Source organism: Cheilinus undulatus, linkage group 21 (assembly GCF_018320785.1).
Source record: "Cheilinus undulatus linkage group 21, ASM1832078v1, whole genome shotgun sequence".
Classification (NCBI taxonomy): Eukaryota; Metazoa; Chordata; class Actinopteri; order Labriformes; family Labridae; genus Cheilinus; species Cheilinus undulatus.
The window spans coordinates 11,829,017-11,846,333 of NC_054885.1; the positions used below are offsets into that span (position 1 = coordinate 11,829,017).

The following is a 17,317-nucleotide window of genomic DNA, read 5'->3' on the forward strand; positions in this document are numbered from 1 at the left end:
TGCCCATAATATTTATTTAATCTGTATTTCTGCATAAATGGCGTTCCTGGTTAATGCTGCAAGCTGTTCCAGCAAAAAATGTAGTGGTCCACCAATAACAATCTTTAAGGGCCAGTGTTGAGTTCACAGTCCTTCAGGACATTTATATTATCATACAGTATGAGTCTGGCCTAAGTTATGGCCTGATACATCACTTATGCATTGATATAGTTTCATTGGAATGACTAAGAAGGAGTCTATTATAAGTAATAATGTACACCCTGCAGCCAATCAGATTGTAGCATCTAGCCAGCCCATGATAAAATCACAAGCCAACAGCTGGACATGGTTTTGGCCTTAGGGTGTGCTTCAAAGAAAGGCAACGTTGGCAGAGGGATGGAATAAATAGCATGAAGTAAAATAAGTAAAGAAACACTTCTATAGCCCAAACAAGGCCAAGGATGAAATCCCTGCTTTTATAATCTTGCGCCAAGGCTAATAAAAGGCATAAACAGGAAGCCCTTGTTGATTTTAGGTAACCGCACTTGTGTGAGGGTGGGAGGGTCAAAGTCTATTTTTCATACTGCTGCAGCATCAAAGAGTTTATTTTGGGTCCACATTAAGCATGGTGGAGGAGGAGGAGGACTGTGTTTGCCTAACAAGCCTCACTGCCTTTCTAAAGCACAAAAAACAGGGCGAGGACGGCAACAATGGAGGTGAAAGCACCAGTGAATCCTAAAGACATGTCAATAATGAGTTTTTTCTGTGTTTGGTTTATTCAGTTTGATGAATTGTTCCATTCTGTCATTTCTCTTAACATTTATCTGTTATTTGAATTACTTTGCCGCAGGCTCGACACAGAGACGAAACTCAATTTGAACTTCACACCTCATTAGAAAACGCTGGATTCATCTGTTGAATTCATCCGTCCATTGCTGTAACCGTTGCAGAAGAGCAAAGCGGTGTACACTCGTTTGTCTCTGGCCTCTAAACACCCGTCACAGGCCATGATGAAAAGCGCCACTGCAGCTGAACAATAAAGGAAATAGAAAGCAGTGTTGATGAAACACAATGCAGTAAAGAAATAAAATGGCCCATGGAAATGGTTGTTGGGCTCCCTGGAGGGTCATTCAATCGGCTGTGTCCTTGAACGCACGGCTCTTCAGTGGAATAACTTAGGATAAGTGGTGCAATGATGCTACCGGGAGTGTGTGATTGTGTATTGGTTGTGTAAATATATCATATTTGGTTTAAGTGGTCACTTGTTACACTGAATGCTGCGCTGGTGTTGTAAAGAGTTGTGTTAACAAGGACAATGATGAAGGTCATGAATACAATAAGGTAAGGTATTTACATCCATTCAAAAAGTCGGGCACTGAGTCAAATGCAAATAAACACAGAATGCATTGATTTGCATATTTGATTCACAATAGAACATAAAAAACCTACCAGATGTTGAAACTGAGACATTTTGCTGAACTTGATGGCAGCAACACATCCAAAAAAACGTAGGGACAGGGCAACAACACTAATGAAAAACAGCTGAGTATTTTGCGACTGATTAGTTAATTGGAAACAGGTCAGTAATATGACTAAGTATAAAATAAGTATTTTACAGAAGCAGAGTCTCTCAGAAGTAAAGATGGGCAGAGGTTCACCAATCCTTGCAGTTCCACTTGTGGAACAATTTCAGAAAAATGTTACTAATACCATCAAAAGATTCAGAGAATCTGGAGAAATATCAGTGCACAAGGGACAAGGCTGAAGGTCAATATTGTATTCTTGTGATCTTCAAGCCTTCAGGTGTCACTGCATAAAAAAGGCATAATTCTGGACTGGAAATCACTGCATGGGCTCAGGAACACTTCCAGAAATGACTGTCTGTCAACACAGTTGGCAATGCCCACTACAAATGCAAGTTAAAGCTGTATCATGCACAGAAAACGCAAGATGCTAACATGATCCAGGAATGCTGATGTCTTCTCTGGGTCAAAGCTCATTTAAAATGGACTCAAGCAAAATAGAGAACTTTTTCTGTGGTCAGATGAAATATTATTTGAAATTCTTTTTGAGAACCATGGTCGTGGTGTCCTGTGGACTAATAAGGAGAAGAAGCTTCCAGCTTGTTATCAGCCCACAGTTCAGAAGCCTGCATCTCTGATGGTGTAGGGTTGCGTTAGAGGCGTGGGCAGCTTGCACATCTGGAAAGGCACCATCAGTGCTTAACCATTAAAGCTCATGTGGCACGGATCCATACTACAGGCACACCCCTTTATAAATTGCTTGGTAACTTTTGAATCTAAGTCGTAGGCACTAATTTGATTTTCCTATGAAAGCTCTGCATTGTGCCTTTCTAATTATGTTCTGCTCTTACAGGACATTATCTAGTGACCCCGGAACTTGGCTGACCTTTCGGACTCTCTGAGGACGCCGTTGTCGTATACAAGAAGAAGAGACAAGTTTATGAAAACGTTAACTTTTGAACCATAGGTCATAGGCACTTCGTCTTTTTTTCCTGACCTTTATGTTGTTCATTTACTACCCCTGATGTTGCTGTAGCCCTAAGGGACGCTGTTCTAACAAGACCAAAACTTTGGTGACTGTTCAGGGTCTTTAGAGATTAACTTGACATCGTCAGATCTGATAATAAGCATCTTTTTATCCATTTTTAATCCATTTTCGATCATTCACTTCAACTTTCTGCCATGGGTATTGCCATATTGTATACCTGCAATGCATTGTGGGAGGGGCTGTCGATCAATGGCAAGCTCTCTACTGCTTTGAGGAATGGCACAAATGAATCTAACTGCAAAAGAAACGCATGGACTTTTTTGTATATATGTAGGTTGTCCTGAAAAAAAAAAAGGATGGAGAGAGCTTGCTTGACTGTGCACCACAGGGTTGATGTTTTACAAAAAGTCCAGACGACACATGATGGTGAAAAAATAGCTGTGAGCTCTAAGGGTTAAATGTATAGAGGTTTTAGAGCAACATATGCTCCCATCCAGACAACATGTCTTTCAGGGAAGGCCTGACATATTTCAGCAAGACAATGCAAAACCACCTACTGCATCCATCCATACTGGTACTGAACTGGCTTGCCTGCAGTCCAGACCTTTCACCAACAGAAAATATTTGGTGCATCATAAAAAGAAAAACACCAGGACTGTTGTTAAAACAAGAGGAGATGCTTCACAATGGTAGACAAGGCTCTTTCCCTGATTTTTTTTTTCTTTTAAAGATTTATTTTGTGGCTTTTGTCTATCTGATAGATAGGACAGGAGGCAGAGCCAGAAACAGATAAAAGAGTGGAGAATGAGAAGTGGTGAACCCAGGCCACCCCTGTAGATGGAGCACGACCCATGACATGATCAGAAAATGTTAAAAGTGAGTTACAGGTGTGCACCAGAAACAACTTCATATTGTGTCTGTTTAGGGACTCTATAAATAACAACATCAACACCTGCAACAGAAACATAAGTCCTAGGCTCCCAAAGCTGCAAATGTCGGCTTCTGATAGTCCTAAGAACCCATTATTGGGTAAATTATTGTTTCTAATGATCAGAAATTGCATAATGCCTTAATTGGCAACTTTTGTACTATTCTAAATCTTGCCAATGTATTGTTGCAGTTTAAACAGCGCTGTCTCAGATCATTTTTTATTTTGTAGTTTTAATGATACCAGTGATCAATAAAGTGATGGAGATGGTGTTTAAGATATAGAAAACTAGCATAACCTATTCTTCAGAAATGTTGACAGTGTTTTATACAATTGTGTAAGAGTTTATCTGTCATTCTGACCGTTAAAAAAAACAGTCCAATTTTGAGTGTCTACAACTTGTATATTTAACGCTGTCATATCAAACAGGTTTCAATATCATTTGATTTTTACTAGAAATACATATAAGTTCATATATCTGGTACTGTGACGACCTTTTTTTATCTTTTTTGAGGAAAAAATGACTAATTTATCATATCATAAAAATAAAAATGTATGATTTTTTTTGTCTAAATTTCTCATTTATTGCTACAACAATGCTGAATTTATATTTATGTTTATTTTTTCACTCTAACAATCATAGTCCTCAGTGAATTTATCGCTTGTCTAAAACTGTTATAATAATTTACTGTGCTGATGTGGTGCTGGCTTGTTTTAAGTTACAAAAAAACTGAGCTAACTTTCACCGAATAAGCTGCACAGTAAAGTATTATAAATTGAGCTGTCCTCCGTAGGAAAATCTTGATTTGGCATCATAATTCCCCCAGTGTAGCGCGTATCAAAGGATATGATTCATTTTTAATTTTTGCTTTGCAGCATTTTCCACACAGCAGCACACAGACTGAGAGCAAAACAAAAACACAAACAGCCGCTTGGGAAGTGAGAGGCAGAGCGGTGGAGGAGCCACAGGGCTGGGTGTGGAGGGGGGTGGGGGGTGGAGTTGTAATGAGAGTTTTATGTGTGTGTATGCACGTGTGTTTTTGTGTGACACATCATTGCACCGCTGCCTGTTGTGATTGCCTGACCCGAGGTTTCAGAGCATTACCACCCTAACTGTTCTGCGGTTGGATTTATGCGTCGAGTGTGCACACACAGACCCTCGGACACGCACACACAAACCCAGTACACTCCCTCACTCACAGCTGGGTCAGCGTGTCTTGAGAAGAAATATTTGCAGTTTGAGAGAAAATTTAAAACTGGGATGGCCACACAACATAGAATTTGCAGATGCAGATCTTTGGTTAGATTTATGAATATCATTATTTTGTCCTTTTGGAGGATCTTTTATTTAAAACATCTGAAAAAAAAAAGCTCAGCCTCTGACTTTCAAAATCAGGGGTTAGCGCTGTTGCCTCACACAAATCATGTTCCTTGATGAATCTGGGTTTGACAGAATGTTCTCCCTGTGCATGCAGTTCAAAGTTAGCTCTTTATATGATTAGTGACTTTTAATTGACCGTAGGTGTGAATGTGAACATGGCTACTTCAATCATGGTCAATATAATTGTTTTTTTTTTTTTTTTTTTTTTTTGAAGAAGAAGAAGCATAACGTGATTGAACTAATTCAACAGAGATCCAGTCAATTGGTGCTAGTAGTCTCACCATTAAAGAAGTGGGGATCACCTGAGTGCAGTCGATGTGTCTCAAGTGGTTGTAGTATAAAGACACCTGTGTCTGCAAGGTCCAGTTACTGGTTAATCAGTATTAATGGCTACCATTACACCACAAAGACAAAGGACACTCCAAGCAACTCCGAGAAAAGGTTATGAAAAGTAGGAGTCAGAGGATGCATAAATAAAAGTTTCCAAGGCACTGAACATTCCCGGAGTTCTGTTAACTCCATCATCAAGAAATGGAAGGAGTATGGCACATGTGTAAATCTGCCTTGGTCAGTTATACTGAGTGACCTCACAAGAAGGAGACTGGTGAGAGAAGCTACCAAGACACCTATGACTACCCTCAAGGACTAACAAGCTTCAGCAACTGAGATGAGAGAGACTCTGAATACAACAACTGTTGTACCAGTCAAACATTTATGGGAGAGTGGCAAAGAGAAAGCCACTATTGAAGAAAAAGTGTATTAAATCTTGAATAGAGTTTGCCAAAAGGCATGTGGTGGAGGGCTGCATTGGGATTGGGTCCTGCCGGGTCCTGCGGGACCCAACGCAAATCTCACAGGAGCGGACGGTTTGAACTTTGCTGCGGGCAGGAGCAGGCGGCAAAAAAAACACCGCGGGATAAGGATGTGGCCTAGCGACAGGGTGATGGAGTCAACAAATGATGTAGAAAAGAAGCTCAAACAAGGTCTTTACAAGAGAAAAAGAAAACAAGGCAAGGCTGTTGGCTTTTGTTTCTGCAGACAAGCTCTGATGGAATAACAGATTAATCTACTACTGAATACCAAATGACGAGCCAAGTACAGTTTCATAAATAATTATTTCAACTGAAAAAGCGTGTTTTTGTGTTGTGAATGTTAATGTTTATGCTAGAGTGGCTAAATGAGCTGGCCTAGGTGCTGAAACACGGCAGATTTGACTGACAGCTGCCACTCAGAGAGAGGGAGAGAGATGCTCTTGACGGGCGATTGTACATGCTTTTCTGCAGCTGATTCTTTTTTTAACCATTTAGATTAATATGTTGTTTGCACTCACATGAACCTCTTGGCCCATTTTTGCACAAGGCACCGTTTTTCGTTTTTGATGTATTCCATGACACTTCTGTTTCCCCTTTACCGCCGGAACAACACCCGGTCTGAATCTCTATTGATGGCCTATAAAATGACATGTTTTCTCCTGCGGGACGGAAGAAGACACAAAATCAATGCATCTCTACTACTGTGCGGGCATGAATTCTCAGGGTTTTGCGGGTGCAGGCGGGAGTGGATGTACACATTGCGGGTGCAGGTGCGGGTGCGGGTGGTAATGGTCAGAAATTCAGTGGGATTGGGACGAAGAAAACAGTCCTGTGCAGGGCTCTAGCATGTGGAACACTCCATGGTGAAGTAGAGAAAAGTTATTGGAATGACGAGACTAAAATGGTGCTTTTTGACAATCAGACAAGATGCTATGTTTGGCAGACACCAAACTCTGCACACCACCACAAACACACCACCCCCACAGTGAAGCATGGTGGTGGCAGCATCATGCTGTGGGGGTGTTTTTTAGAAGCCCAGCCTGCAGGGACTGTAAAGGAAGAGAGAAAAATGGATGCGACATAATACAGGACACTCTTCTTCAGTCTTAAAGAGGACTACGTCATACAGGAAAAGCTACACAGAAATGGTTTAAAGACAACAAGGTGAAAGTTCTGGACTGGCCAATCAAAACCCAGACCTTAATCAAATAAAGAATTAGTGACTGTTCTTGAAAAGGGCTGTTCACACCTGATCCCTGTGCAACCTGACTGAGTTTGAGCAGTTTTGCAAAGAAGAATGGAGTAACATGCAGTGTCCATATGTGCTAACCTTGCAAAGCAGATGGATACGCCTGTTTCCTTGTTTTTCACCGGCGAATCCATCTTGTAAAGCTCCCATCTGAACCATTTGGGCCCAGTTAGCCAGTGACAGGACCAATCAGTGACAAGGGGCAGTACTTTCAGGCACAGCAGTGTCATGACGTAAACAAGCAACAGCAAGAGCTGGTGCAGTTATGGAGAAAGAGATTAGCCTGGATGCTGCTAGAGCACCAGTTTTATCAGAACTTGATGACATGTCTTCATGAAAAGAAGAACAAAAGAACAGCAGTGAGTTGTTTTCTTCTCAATACAAAAGTTGAGTACTAACATGTCTATAGTCGCCATGTTTTGCGTTGATCCTTGGTAGCAGCGCAAGCGCCCCTCAATAGCTGCTACGTCACGTGTTTTGTTGCTCTGATTGGCCCGTAGAGATGTGACAGACAGAATGTTCATCCAATCACACTCCGAGTGTTTTTCAAATCCTTTGCCTTTTCTCAAACATTTCCTATTGAAGCTTTCCCAGATGGATGTGTGAAACAAATCCATCTGGCGTGTCAAGTTACATATGTGCAGGCCTCACAGTGAATAGACTCAGCATTATGAAATTACATATTTTTGTTTAGAGAGGTTTTTTTTTTAATTTTTGGTCAAAAAAGCTGAATTATGTTGACCATGACTGATTTATAAAATCAATAAAAGGGTAAAACATCCAAGAGTTAGTATACTTTATATCAGCCTTGTACACATTAGGGGAAACTGATTCAATTTTGATGGTCAAAGGTCATTAATTTATGCATTAAATTGACCCCATACACTTGAATTGCTCTGTAATCCAAAGTTTAAAATGACATATGCTTGCAAAATTTAAAAAAAAAAAAAAAAAAAAAAAAAAAGATTTCTACCAATCTGATGATTAAAAAACCACCACAGCCTTCCTTGACCCACCACTTTACTTTCACTGACTGGCAATTGTATATACTGTATATGATAGTTTTAGTTTAACACCTGTGGTACTCTTTCCAGATAGTGGCTGTAGTAGATTTTGAAGCTGTTTGATAGCTGCCATAAAAAGACACAGATACAGAAAGAAGTCAAAGAAATCTGAGTGAAACTCATTTGAAAACCAAAACAATGAGGCTTAATGCAAAGCAGAAGTCTAAAAAATGTACACGCAGTCATTGGAGAGTGAGGCATCCAGCAGAAGGTCCATCCACAGAACAACACTCAGAGGCGAGCTTAGTCCTAATACTAAGTAAGTGTGATGTTTGACGTCAGTGGCTTTGTGAACATTGCTACCAAAAGCATTCTGAGTCATAGTATGAGAGGCTGATTCTCACCCTGAGGGAAAAAGCTTCATGTGTGTGTATAATATAGGGAAGATGCTTATTATACTGTGCTGTGTTCAATTGAAAACCACAGTTTCCATCAAGGAATAGGTCAACTTGAAAGGTCTAGTGAGTATGGTTTCAGCGTCTCGCTCAAGGACACCTCAGTAGGACAGATGCCTGCCAACATCTGTCCTACTCATTTGAGGCAAACACATGTCAACTCTGAGAAACTTCAAGACAAATACTGAACATCTCATCTTACAATATCAAGTCCATCCCCCTCCAAAGCCAGAATAGAGAAATATCTCCAAAAGAATACAAAAATGTCCTGCCAACTCCCAATGAAATATTAAACCAACCCGGCCCTCATTCTCACTGCTATCTTCCTCTCCCCTGGTAGGTCGAGAGCAGATCCGGTAGTGACAGGGTTTTAAAGGGACCCCCGTGGCCTGACTCTTTACACCCGATAGGCTGGCCACTCACACCCAGCAGACACACACACTGTCTCCCTCCCTCCCCCTCACACACAAACACACACCCCTGTTCTCTGCACTAGAATTAGCCGTTGGCTGTACTCCAGTCAGATCCGCTCAATACTCGTCCCTTCCAAAAACCAGCCCTCTGTCTTCTCGTTGTGCACTCGGGGCCACACATTGCCAGAGTCATAGTTGTGTCACAGCGATCAATCATCTATTAATGTGAAACGGCTATACGGATACAGAGAAATGCAGTATGACTGCACTGTAACGCCCCCCAAGCTCCTCCCCGACTATCACCTGACTCATGTCCTTTGGAGCCTCCATCCGGCTCTCTCTCTCTTGCTGTCTGTTTCTCTCTCTCTCTGTCCATCGCTCCCTCATGACTGCATACACATATCACATCCATTATCACCTAACTACGATTCAGTCATTGGATTTGTTTTCTGAGCTGGTTACCCACTCAAATTTTTGCAGAAATATGCAAAAGATTGAATGAAGTGACAGGAGGGTCTTTGTTCTACAATACCCAGATGTCTCAGCCACAACAATAGCGATGTCTCATTCACAAGTGAGCCCATTCTTTGGCGAATCTACGCTGCTGCACATGCCATTGGTCATAGCCCTGAACCCTACATAGCCAATGTGCACCTCCTCAAAAATGTAACTACTTTTGATGCATGCAGCAAGTCCTGTGATTGGCCCCATGGGTATTTTCATCAAAAATGCTTATATATTGCATCTGGTGTGTACCCTGTTTGATACAAATAACTGCAGATGGAGATACAACTAGTCAAAACTTCTTGCCAACATCCAAAAATGTCAGCCATGCATTTCCTAATCCATGTCTCTCTTAGTGGCTAACCAAGTGGCAAAAATTCCCCTGTCCCTTGCCTCATCGGCCATACTCCTTTCTCTTGCCTCCTTCCAACAATTGCAGTTTAATCAGCTGCCACTTAATACTCATTAACTCCAGCTCTATATAATTTGCTTGGCTGGGGACCAGGAACTGGCATAAAAATTGCACTGAAGAGTAGCTCATGTAGAGTACTACACAGTGATGTGGACACACCAGTGCACAAGTATGTATACTCACAATGGCATAGGCCACTACAGTGTAGCTCTGATGCGGAATCATAGTATATACTATGGATCTAACTGTATCAAAATCTCACAGTACAGTAATACCTCGGTGACAAGTCCATATTTATTTCAGTATCAAAAAAACAAAACAAAACCCAAACTAGAAATAAAGACTTGGAAAAAGTGATGTTGCACTTTGAATATTACAATATGTACAAAAAGGTGCAATAAGCTTGCATTAGGCTTAAAAATATATACTTGAACTTTGGCTCCAAAACCTTCGATGTCCACTGCTGGTACCTGTACTTCTTTGCTCATATATTTGATACACCCTGTGATCTCCTGAGGCCTCACATTGTTGTGGGGAAATGGGATTGTGAACACTTTTTTATGCGTCTTTTGGCCGGATTCTACTCCTCGCATCATCAAGTCTTTCCAGAGTGATGATTCGTCATGTACCTCCTCATGTTACTTGTGTTTTTCATTAAGTGTATCACTGCAGTCTGGCTTGAAGGTGTTTCTTTTGTCCAAGACGTTTCACCCTTAGAGACCACCAGTTATTTTTGGCCCCTCAGAACATCAATAGCACAACTAAGGAATTGTGGCAACCCTATTTTTTCAACAGATTATTTTCCCATGCCCCTGGTAATTTGCAAGGACACCCAAAGCATGACCTGGGTATTGTTAATCCTTCTTCCTAGGCTCACTCAACATTACATGCCTTACTTCAACCTCAATTTTTGTCCCAAAGTGCTGTGTATATCAATGTACAAAATCTGCACTCTAACAGCCATTTGCCTTTGGGGGGAAAAAGTCTAAGATTCCTAAAACATATTTCTAAATAAACTGATGCACCTCAGGGAAATCAGTTTGCTACTCCAGTTTCTCAGACTCAGGAACATAGCAAAATATTCAACTATCCCTCACCAAGTTTGGGCAGCAAAGTACAGCTGGTCAAATTAAAGAGATTTATATAATGGTGCATTTACTTTCATTTAATTTACTGCTTAACACTGATGCATCCATCATTCATCCTAAAATCATCACCAATCTGCACAGCAATTTATCAATCCATCCAACTTTGAATCTTTAAATCCTTCAATTAATCTAAAACTCCATCCATCTTTACTTCATCCATCTGTCCATCTTCCTCACATCTATCCAAACACACATACATACAGCCTTTATACCAAACGTCTATCTATCAGAATCCATTTACACATACATTTTAATCCTTTTAGCAATCCATCTTTTAATTGATGCACCCATCAAACCGGCCATCTATCCTTACATCCACCCATTCATCCATACATCCAACTATGCACCCATCCATCACCAATGGGACCATCAGTCAATTTATGTATCCATCAATGCTTACATCAATCCATGAATCCATCTGTATATATCGCCAGCAAGCTTTAATGCCGTCTAACCATTTATCCATACATGTATCATCTATCTTTCAAGCCATCCATCAAGTTTTTTTAGTCCATAATTTCTAGGGGATGCGCAATATTAGATTATTGTTGATATCTGATATGCCAATACTCTACTAATTTTAGCTTACACCGATATGGACAGTCTGTTAGTTCTTTTATGTCCTGGACTTCATTTAAAATGTCTAAAATGTCTACCTATCCACCCATCCATCCATCCATTTACTGGTACATCCATTGCCCTATCAAACCATCGTTTCATCCATTCATCTAGTGGTACAGTCATCTGCCTATCCTACAATCCATACTGTATTGGTTTAATGTTAAAGCTTTCCACCCATCTGTTCTCCCATGCATCCCTCCCTCCATCTATACACCTTTAAATCAACCTTCAAACTTCCTAACTTCCTACATATCAGCCCATCCACTCACACACCGACCCTTTCTACCATCTATTGCAGGGATCACTAACTGGTGGACCACGGCTATCCGATACGGACCTGGATCCGGACCTACAATCATACTACTACGATTTTCTCATGAACAGGATCGCGGAATTGGTCAATGAAAACTGAATCTACAATATAACGTGGAAGTTGCAAAAATTTGAATTAGACTGAAATGCTGTGTTTTTTATTGTGTCAGAGCAGTTGCTCGAAACACCGGCAAACATTACGTAGCTCAGCACGGGGCAGTACCGTGTAACATAATGTTGCACCTTCAAGAAAACTCATCCGTGCTTTGAGTTAATTTACCTCATCACACCAGAGAGTCACGGAGAGAGAGACGAGTGTCTGTGCTGAAGCATTTACATTATAAACATCAGTTAGGATGCAATTATATATCACAATGTGATGTGTCTTGAAATGTTGGAAATATCTGACGGTCAAACTGGTTATAATTATTTTATATCAGGGTTATCCAAACAACGGCTTATGGGCCAATTGTGGCCCTTTTCCAATAAATTTAAGGTTATTTCTATTTAATTAGTGAACATTTTATTCATTTACATAAACAGGACACTCTTTTATGGTAAAATTAGTGGAAAGGTTAAAAAATGGAATTCAAAAATATTAAAACAGAATTTGGCTAAAAATAAAACAGATTTTGTAAGGCCCTAGAGGAGAGACTCACAGACGGAGAAACGGGTGAGCTGTAGACAAAGAAAATGTTCATGTTTTATTAGCGCAACAAGTCCCTGAAATCGCACCCAGATTCACATATCACACTCACTCAAGTTAGACATTATGATGTTCCAGACTTTTGGTTTAATATAATTTCTCTGACTGGACCTCTTTGAATTTTAGTTGATTACCCCTGATCTATTGGTACATCCACCCACCCATCCAACCCACCTTCCATCCATTGGCCTACACAACTATCCATCCTTCCATCAAATCATCCAGCTTGTAGTACACCCATCTGCCTATCCAGTTATCCATACATCCATACCTGTATTGGTTTAATCTTTAATCTATCTACCCATCCATATGCACGGTCACCTATCAATCCATCCATCTTCCTTTTCATCAGTTTCTCTAGTGGTCCATCCATCTGCTGATCCAGCCCTCCAAACATCCAGTTATCTAGTGGTACAGCCATCGACCAATTCAATCATCCATACATCTATCCATTTACTAGTACATCCATTGGCCTACCATCCAACCATCCATCCATCAAAGTAGTGGTACATCCATCTGCCTATGCAGCAATTCATACACCCGTACCTGTATTGGTTTAATCTTAAACCTATACACCTGTAAACTCTCCAATCCACCACTCTCTCCATATATATCTCTAAATCCACCTTAAAACTTCCTACCTTCCTAGCCTATGAACCTATCCACTCACACATCCATCTGATCATCCATCCATCTATCTACTGGTACATCCATTGCCCTGTCCATCCATCCATCTAGTGGTACAACCATCTGCCAATTCAGCCATCCATACATTCATCCATTTATTGGTCCATGCATTGGTCGATCCAATCATCCATCCATCCATCTAGTGGCATAGTCATCTGCCGATCCCACCATCCATACGTCAGTCCATTTAATGGTACATCCAGTGGCCAGTCCAATCATCCATCCATCTTAAAGTGCATCCATCTGCCTTTCAATCCATACATCCGTACCTGTATTGGTTTAATCTCCAACCTATCCACCCATCCACTTTCATCCATCCCTTCCTCCTTCCTCCATCTAGACATCCTTAAATCCACCTTAAAACTTCTTTCTTTCCTCACCTATCCACCCATCCACTCCCACATCCACCCATCCAATCCATCCTTCTGGTGGTGCATCAATCTGCCTATCCAACTGCCCACACATCCATCCACTTAACTGGTACATCCATCGACCAACCCATCCATCCATCTACGGGTACAGCCATCCCCCCATCTTGACATCCTTAAATCCACCTTCAAATTTCTTACCTGGAGTTGGTCATATCCGTTTGTCCTCCTTGACTCTTTTCTAGCCCGAGTTTGGTGAAAATCCCGACCAACACCATTATGGCCACCACTCCACAGATGATATACACGATCATATGGGTCCGATCACGGTCCGGTTCCTGGTGGACCTCTGTGACGGGTGCTGCCGGTCGCCCTGTGTTTGCCCACACAGGCGTATCATAGTTGGAACAGGAAGTCTGGTCCAAACTGTGGATTTTGAACTGGCAGCAGAACCGATAGAAGCAGGACCCACAACAGAACAAGTAGATACCTGCATTACAGTTAAAAGGCGGATCCCATTGGCCCATGACATCATAGTAACCCCAGCACCGGTTACCGGCAGTCTCAATTGTTTTTTCCTCTGGGTCTGGTGTGGGCGTTGCCAGGGCAGCCTCTGGTGCCACATTGGCCTCTGTTGTCTGGTTGCTGGCAGAGACCTGGGCCGAAACCTGCCCTGAGGGCCAAGAGTTCAGTCCACCAAGAGAGTTCAAGCCCAGGAGGACGGCCAATGAGAGGCTTACCAAAAGTGGATGCATGGAGGCGGCCATTTTGGACCTATTCCAATGTCTTGTGATGCCTCAGTGCTGATGTGTGACTCGTGACAGGCCTGAATGAAAGCTCCTAGGGTTAAAAAACAAAGAAACAGAAAGTGATGTTTTTCATCCTGGCCAGACCTTGAGCACAGACAACTGTTTGATAAATAGACAGAGTTTAACCCACTAAATAACTGACTGGAAGGAAAACGGAGAGCATACAGTGAACATTGTGGGAGTTATTGCTCCACATGGTAACAGTTAGCTAAATTGTCGCCAAGGGGGTACAAGAACAAGTGTGAAAGAAATCAATCTCCCATCTCAACATGCTCCTAACAAGATTAGATGACTCCCTTGTGAGGAAGGACTCAAATGTGCAGACACATCACAGTCCCTGGCAACTGGCTAAGGTGTTTTTATCAACTTAAATTCATTGCAAATCAAACACTGTTGCTACCATTTTGCTTGAATGTTATTTTGAAATGCAGTCCCTTGGCAATAATTTGTTTAATAAAGCAGATAATATTCCAAAATTCAGGAAACGTCACCTTTCACAAAGCCATATGTCGTCAGCAGACAGCAGAGGCGGTTGTAGACAAATCCAGTTTCTTGGAGGGAATCCAGTTTAAGAGGGCGTCTTACGTATAAATGAACTCGCCTCTGGCATTTCCAGCAATACCCTCCTCCTGCTGAGTGGCTGAATAATCCGTGAAAAGTGGGAACTCTTGGTTCCTTGGCGCCAGCAAAAAAAAAAAAGAGGCTAGATTCCTCAAAAATGTGCAGATAGTCACAGACTCCTACATGAAAGGCTTCTCACTCCGGAGATGGACTCCTGAGTGGATAACAACTCTTCATGCTCAGACTGAATCAGTTTTATGTCCTGGAAAAAGTCAGTGGTTTCCTGTGGAAGTCTTTCCCACTTTTCCCTCAGAGTTTAACTTGCATCTATCATCCTTTGACTCTGAATGTCACTGTTCAAAAACAGCTTTTTTATTTTTGTCGTGGGCATTTTTGGCTGCCACTTTCTGGGGACACAACTCCCTGTATGAGATCCTTCAGTCCCTGGTATCAAATATTGACCTTTTCCAAGGCAAGGATTGTCTGGGATGTATCTCCTCTCTGTTCCCAGAACCAACAGGTAACAGCAGCTGCTCAATATTCTTTAAAACATCACTCCAGATGCACGTCAAGCAGAAATCCTCGGATGATCACAGTCCAGAAGCGTCCCCTCTTGCACCTGAGGCGTGTTTTTTCAGTCATGCACACACACACAACAAAAAAAAAAAACACACGCTCACACAGAATCACAATTCCCCTTGGTGACAGTGCTCAGTCAGTGTCAGTCTGAAGCTTTTAAGGAGTCCGATTCTCTTCTTTCGCTCCTGTTGCTGCTCTGAATCAACCCCCCCTCCCTCCTCTCCGTGGGTCTCTAACGGACCCGGGACACAACAAGGTACCTCTGACGCTCCTGCCCTACAAGTGCTAAGAGTAAAAGGGGGGAGGAGAGAAGAGGAGAAAAGGAGAGGGGAGGGCTGATGTTGTGAATCTCTGATCTTGATGTTGCTGCAGCCAAGAAAATCTGGGATAAGTGGCGAGTCCCACGTAATAGAGTGGCTTGTTCTTCGTCTCTTTGCTTTGTTTACTCTTTCTTTGATTTTTTTTTTTTTTTTACCTCTCCCCAGAAACTTACCTCCCCCTTTCCTTCCTTCTTGTGTTTTTTGGCGTTGCACAAAATATCAGTGTCGTAGGGTCAGAGAGCCTGTGGACTGCCCTCTGCACTTCTCAGTGCCGCGCTGGATTAACGCTCCCCTAGCCCACTCGGACGACAGAGACAAGCGGAGATGTGGCAGCCAAAGAGGCGTGTGGCGAAAAAAATCCTGTTTTCAAAAGAAGCGCCGTTGGAAACAACGGACCGTCTACAGCAGACGCTCTTTGCTCTTTCCCTTTAATGTTGCTGCTTCAACAACTCAGCGCGCTTTCCAAATTTCCCATGTATTTTTTTGTCTTTTTTGTCTCTCCAAGTGAGCAAAAAAATTGACAAAAAAATCTCTTTTTGAATATTTTCTCCCAATTTTTTTCATGCATAGACTTTGCTGTCAACTGAGTCCTTCTCCGGCTGCAGCTTCTTTGAAAACAGGCATAATTTGATATATATGTATAGGAGTTTTATATATATATCATATGTATGTGTTTTCACTGGTGCTCTGCTTGTGGGATGCTCCAAACAGAAGTGGGAAGAGAAATTAGAAGCAGTAAATGCTTTTTTAAGGATTTTATTCCATCCTCCCCATGCTGTTGCTGCTTCTTCATCAGAGTGTAATCCCGTATTTCCTGTGATGCTCGGTGCGTCTGGATCCTGTCCGCTGGTGCTCGCTGCTGCTGCTGCGCTCTGGCAGGACTGGATGACAATGTCTCACACACAAACACTCTCTCTCTCGTTTTCTTTCACTCCTCCTTCCCCAACACACTCCTCCCTCTCTCGCTCACTCCTCCCCTCCCTCCTGGTCTAACTCTCTCTCTTTCACATACACACTCATTAGTACATCTTCTGTGCAGCCCCTGCTTGCTGACTCTCTTTCACTCTCACATTATGTGTCACTGACACTCTTTTCTCCCACTTTTTGCACCACATTTTTTGTTTTCCCTCCAACACACTACTTTTATCTGTTCTTTTTTTAATCATCTGACCTTTCCAGTTTCCTTTTGCTGCCCCTTCCCCTTCCCATTTTCCAATTTCCTTTCATCTTTCCATTGATCCCTTTATTTCCATGCTAATTTCCCACCAACCAATGAGAGCAATAGCGCTGACTTTGCTGCATGTTGCATGCATGCTTGAGCGTGCATGCTTGTTTGCAGTTGTGCTAATACCTCCTGCACATCCGCCTTTGTGTGAGCACGTCTGGGGCACGTGTGCCGCTGCAGTCTATAAGGGCTGATTTAGGAGGAAAAAAAGGAAAGAGAAGGATGGATAGAAGGGAGGGTGAGATAAACAGGCAGGAAGAGAGGGAGGGAGAGGAGAGCGTCTGCCAGAAAGAGGGAGGAGAGAAGCGGGATAGGAGCTGGAGAGGGAAGACG

The 17,317-nt window shown here is 42.1% G+C and overlaps 1 protein-coding gene across 1 annotated transcript in view; it reads right to left on the reverse strand.

The window, feature by feature from the left end:
- LOC121529565 (protein shisa-8-like) overlaps positions 1–17,317 on the reverse strand; it is a 177,165-nt gene that overhangs the window by 153,501 nt on the left and 6,347 nt on the right. The window contains exon 2 of the mRNA XM_041817503.1: positions 13,692–14,264. Within this exon, the coding sequence (XP_041673437.1) occupies positions 13,692–14,264 (573 nt within the window). The remainder of the gene's footprint in view (positions 1–13,691; positions 14,265–17,317) is intronic.